General features: G+C 51.7%; 1 protein-coding gene across 1 annotated transcript in view; it reads right to left on the bottom strand.

Annotated features, from left to right (window-relative positions):
• CRACR2B (calcium release activated channel regulator 2B) overlaps positions 1–5,362 on the bottom strand; it is a gene marked incomplete at its 3' end in the record, with an annotated part of 27,214 nt that overhangs the window by 8,933 nt on the left and 12,919 nt on the right. Inside the window, exons 3-4 of the mRNA XM_010135471.1 lie at positions 4,404–4,515; positions 1,620–1,791 (exon numbers count right to left, since the gene is read on the bottom strand). Of these exons, the coding sequence (XP_010133773.1) occupies positions 1,620–1,791; positions 4,404–4,515 (284 nt within the window). The remainder of the gene's footprint in view (positions 1–1,619; positions 1,792–4,403; positions 4,516–5,362) is intronic.

The following is a 5,362-nucleotide window of genomic DNA, read 5'->3' as shown; positions in this document are numbered from 1 at the left end:
GCCGCCCTGTTTTCACACCCCTGCCATAATGATTACACTCTTTTGGCATTTAATTCCTCGCCATTTCAGCACAGCACTTATGAACTTACTCTTCCCTAAAAAGCCTTACGAGCCTGCACACATCCCTTCATGCTTTGTCTTAGGGAAGAGCTTTTCATTAATTTTTTTTTTTTAACCTGTGAAGTACTTTGGAGGAAGTACCTTAAGATACACAGAATAATTATATCCATAGACATTATTCAAATAGGCATTCTGTTGTCTATGTATTTGTCTCCCTTGATATTCTTTGTGAAAAAAAAAACAACCAAAAAAGCCAGCCCCAAAGCTCTTGATTCCCCTGCCCCATTGGATGAGGGTCTCCCTTCTGTGTCCCAAGCTGAAGAAGTTACTCGCGCTTCATCGAAATGTCATGTTTTGGATAAAAGAACATCTCGAGTCCCGTTAACACACAAACCCATTTCCTTCCAGCAAAACCAGTGAAGATAGTTCAGATTCCTGCTCCGACCCCAGTCAGCTTCTGGTTTATGTTACCTCTTTACCACAGCTGGCTTGGTACAAAGGCAGGACGTGAAGCAGCTACCGAACCCATTGCCTAAAACTGCAACTGAGTGGCCAAAATAAAAGGCCTGAAAGAGCTGATGCCTCTCAAAGCAGAGTCAGGATCAGCAGAGACCGTTTTTCCAGAACAGTCACGCAGCCCTTCACAGTGTCATCCCACCAGGCTTCTGAGGCTTCCCAGCATTTTTCAGGACAGGAGAAGCTGTTTGGCACTCAAAGAAACATGCAGGTGCTTTGCATCACAACGCAACTGAGAAGAAAAAACCTGTTTTGTGACAGTGGCAGCTCTGAAAGCAGCAAAATCCTTCGCTCTCAGCTTCTGTCTCCCATCCTGCCTGTCTCCTGCCCCTGCCTGGGCTGCGCCCTGCAATCTGCTCGCGCTGTTGGACTACGATGCCTGGAGAAAGGGGCTGCCACAGACGCTCCCCAGCCCCGGCAGACACGCACCGGTAGGAACTAGTTATGCATAATGCTCCATTTGGGACGGCCCTAGGAAAAGGCCGGATGATGCTGGGGCCAGCAGACTCTACTGGGGCCACACGCAAGGGTGTTCAGGTCCTGCCCCAAGGCTCGGGTGAGCATCCCTTGCCCAGTTTAGCCTTTCACTCTCTTTAAGATCAGCCCAGACCCAAGCAGCCCCTTGAGCACAGATCTTCCACGGAGACTCCGAGAATTCAGATTGTCTGAAGACGTGCGAACAGTCACGCAGCACTTCGGAACCGAGAGCGTGCTCACTCGCCTTGCCCAACCCCTCACACGCTGCTTCCCATCTGCGGCGTGCAGACGGGCTTCCACGCCACCAGCTGTCACATTTTACAGCTGTGGTGTGAACTCTGGGAACCTCTTTGAGAAAAGCAATTGGTAACTGATGAGAAAACCCAGACTTCACTGCATCTGTTACCAAGCACGTGAAAACCCGAGAGAGCAGTACAGAGAGCCCAGGCGTGCTCCAGAGAGCGAACAGCTCAGTTCACCTCTTGGGGCATCGCTGGTACATTGAGGTTTGGGTACTGCAAGATCAAAGCAGGCTAGGAGCAATGCCACGCAACCCCCCTACTTACTCTTCAAACATTTGGGCTGCTCCAAGCTGCTCCATCATGGAACAGAATCGTTTGTCTTCATCATCATCTGCCGCGTCTAGGTCATCTGGCCAGCCTGACTCAAAGGTGTCCTCATGTCTGGAGTGATCCATTCTCCCAGCCCCTTGACGCAATTCAACCCCTAGTAACTTTTCTGGTGGAAGGAGAAGGGAAGAAGGAGAACAAAGAAAGTCAAACTGGATGTCGTTTCATAAGCTGCTATTTAAAGGGCAGCCCGACAGAGCTCCATGAGAGGCTGCCTGCACGCTGCTGCTGTAGAACACAGCTCCTGCTCAGTGAAAAGCCTCTGTTCTGACGTCCTGAGTGATGTCAGCCTCCAGTCTGCAGTGCTGGGACTGGAACTGGCTCCTGGCCCAAGCACAGGCTGTTCGGGCTCTGCTCACATCCGCGTGAAGACGCTCCACCACCCCCAGCCCGGGATGCTCCACATGTGAAGCACGCAGCACGAGGTCGCTTCACTCCCGTGGAGCAGCGCCGTTGCCAGCGATCCCACAAGTTTCCTCTGGGACTGCAAGCCCGGCACTGAACAGCACTGGTTCCCCAGCTTAAAAAAAGCGAGGAGGAGATCATTACCGCTCCCTCCTCACGAGCTACCTCTGATTCGAGTGCTACAGGACGAGGCCTCTTGCTTGGATAGTGCAGAGTGTCTGAACCAAACAAACCGACCTGTGAGCACAGCCTCCTGCCCCAGCCCACGTGTGGATGCTTCCAGCTCTCTGGATCCTGTTTCACGCTGAGACACTAATACCATGAGAACTTCATGCTGTGTAAGGCATGTGACGAACACTGCTGCTGGGAACAAGTTCTCCTCAAAGAAACAAACCAAGCGATCCGATCAGAACGCAGGGCCCCGTCCTGCACACAGAGGTCAGAGCTCCATCAGCAGCTACGCTTCCTTCCAGAACGTAACTGCTTCATTCGAAAGGCAGAAGTGACACCCCAGCTACAAGTCCAGGAGTCAAGGGTGTCTGAGGCACAGATGAGAACTTGAAGCTGCTCTAAGGGGAAAATACCCACTATTTGTGTACCTTAAGTGACTTAACTCCACCGCTTCTTTCTCTACGGCCAGAACCTTTCCGCTTCTCTCCCACTCTTAAAACGTGCCCTAAAAAAACCTTCCAGTGTGGAAATACAGGCCCTGCTCAGCTCACAGCCTGAAGTTCCGTCAGATTAAGGAGATGGGTTTAGGTTGGGCACTTTGGATGTCTGCTTTAAAGAAGAGAGTCATTACGTCCCATTATCGCTCTTTTACAGCTGGGAAAACTGAGGTAGAAAATCATCTGAGGATTGTTTTGACATCCTAGAAAGATCTCAGATTGCTTTGAATTGAAGAATGTAAGTGTATGCTCTTTCGTGAGCTGTGCAGATGCAGCCTGTAGCCTCTCAGAGGCCATGCACGGAACCCTCTCAGGAAGCAGGTCTGACAGCAGCTTGAACCACTTTCCTCGATTTCCCCCGGCACACTCCAGAAGGACAGCAATACGCCAGGTCAACCCCTTGAGTCAGGAGCAAAGTCTGAAAAGAATGTCAATGAAACCAGACACAAAGAATGTCCATAAAGAAAAGAAAAGCAGAAATTAAGCATTTTGCCTAGGCTGGAGCAAGTCCCACGAAGCCAGGCTGCTGACACGGCGTGGTACCTGACAGCTGGTGGCTGACACAAAGAGAAATCCTGCCTACCTCTGCCGGCTCTGGCACTGAGGCAGCGACGCTCACGATGTCCATCTGTGACTACGGCTGGGACAAATGCCTCAAACAACGAGATTTGGAAATATCCAAGTCGTAACGCAGAGGGCACCGTGGATGCCAAGGTGCCCAAATGATGCCCATTCACCCTCTACCCAGCGCTGGGCAGCAAAGCCTACACTCCTGAGCTGACTGTAGTTCCTGGCAAAAGCAGCAGAACCAACCAACATGGCTGCACCCCCACAGGCAGGGGCACAAGGCAGAAATAGGCACAGTTAGCAGGCACTCAAGGGGTTAACACATTCTCTGAATGGGCTGGCCCAAGCCACAGCCTTCTGTGTTTATTCCAAGGAAATCTTCAGAGCTTCTCCTGTCAGGGGTGGCTGCTTCGGGCCATTCAAATTGAAGCACCAGCGCTCCAAGCTGTGAGAAAGCCATGAGCAGCCACAATCGGAGTAATGAGGACACTGCAATTCAGGAGCCTCCTCAACCACCTCGGAACACCGCGGACCACCTATGTTCACCTGCTTGGACCTCTACACATCCAAGGAAAGGACTAACAGGGCACAGGCTTTCTGAGAGCTTTATAACCAGCACCTACAGCAGAGGTTATTAGTGCTGTGGTCTTTCCTCCTCCTGAACACTTCTCGCCCTGCTTGTGCTGCTGGATGGTGACTTTGGTATAGGATGAGCATCCTCCTGGTGTTCAGAAGAGACACAGGAAGAGGAAAACAAAAGCTCCTTTGCCAGTGAGATAGCCTGGATTCCTACTCGTATCCAGGAGCATAGAGGTATGTACCATCGCCAGCAGGAGATGTTTAGACGTTCAGACCGGCCTGGTAGGCACGTCACAGTCATGGAATAAGGCAACACAAAGGCTCGGGATGGGGGACAGCAGCGGCACACACCTTCTCCAATGACAGTCATGCAAGCATGGGGCATTGCCCCACATAGCTGGTACAGCTGCAGCGCAACCACTGCGCTCTCTTCCTTACCAACATAAGACATCAAGCTACCAGGGGGCTTTTTCCTTCCTCTGCCCCTCTGTGCAGTCCTCACCTAGTCCCATGCTGAACTCCACAGGTGTCAGGTACCCATTATTGTTCTGCTCCAAACTGTCAAAAACAGTCTCCAGCTGCTCGAGGGTTAGGGGGAGTTCACTCTGGAGCCGCTGCGGAGACAAAAGGATGAACAAAATTAAGCGAGACTTGAGTCTTGGCTGCGACTGCTCCTGTCCCTGCCCCGCAGCGATGTGCCCTTTCAGCACTGCAGCCTGGCTGGGATGCGACAGCCCAGCCGAGTGACGACACAGATACCTGCCTGGACTCACTGATATGGCGACACTTTCCACTCCTGGACGATTCAACCAGCACCATGGAGGAGGAACTTCGGGTTATTTTGTTTGGAGGAAGCTCAACCTGTCCAACCTGCTCTAAGTGAACCTGCTCCACCAGGGGGGTTGGACTACCTGATCTCCAGAAGTCCCTCCCAACACCTACCTGGTGACTATGATCCTCCCCCACTTCAGAACCACTGTCCCTAGTTCAGTGCCTGCCCCACTCCACCCCTGCCCAAAGGGGCTGCCCTGGGGCGCTGCCACCCTCCCGTGACCAGTGCTGCTCCCAGGCCAGCTCTCCATGGAGGTACCAGCTCCATCTCTTTGGCCAGAGGGGGAGGACAGATTTGTGGGAGCCTGGATTCAGCTCCCAGCTCTTGCAGATCATACACAAACTGTTCAGTCCCTAACAGAGCATTAACTTTCCTCTGTCATCTTCTGCCTGTTGGGAAAGGGACATTATTCCCACGACATCAACAAGGAGCGAAGATTTCTCTTCATAATACATGTGCAGAGCACCTGGAGTAGCGGCGCACCCAAAAAAGCTTCCAAATAACAAGAGTTGTAGGCTAAAACCTCATTACTGTCCGTTACAGGTGCAGCTTTAGATAAAAGCTCAGTAAATATTTATTAATGTAACTACACAAAATTAGGTGTCACACAACCCAAAACAAAGTGAGTT

The sequence above is a fragment of the Buceros rhinoceros genome, unplaced genomic scaffold, assembly GCF_000710305.1.
Source record: "Buceros rhinoceros silvestris isolate BGI_N320 unplaced genomic scaffold, ASM71030v1 scaffold7670, whole genome shotgun sequence".
Lineage (NCBI taxonomy): Eukaryota > Metazoa > Chordata > Aves > Bucerotiformes > Bucerotidae > Buceros > Buceros rhinoceros.
This window is presented reverse-complemented; position numbering and strand designations above follow the sequence as displayed.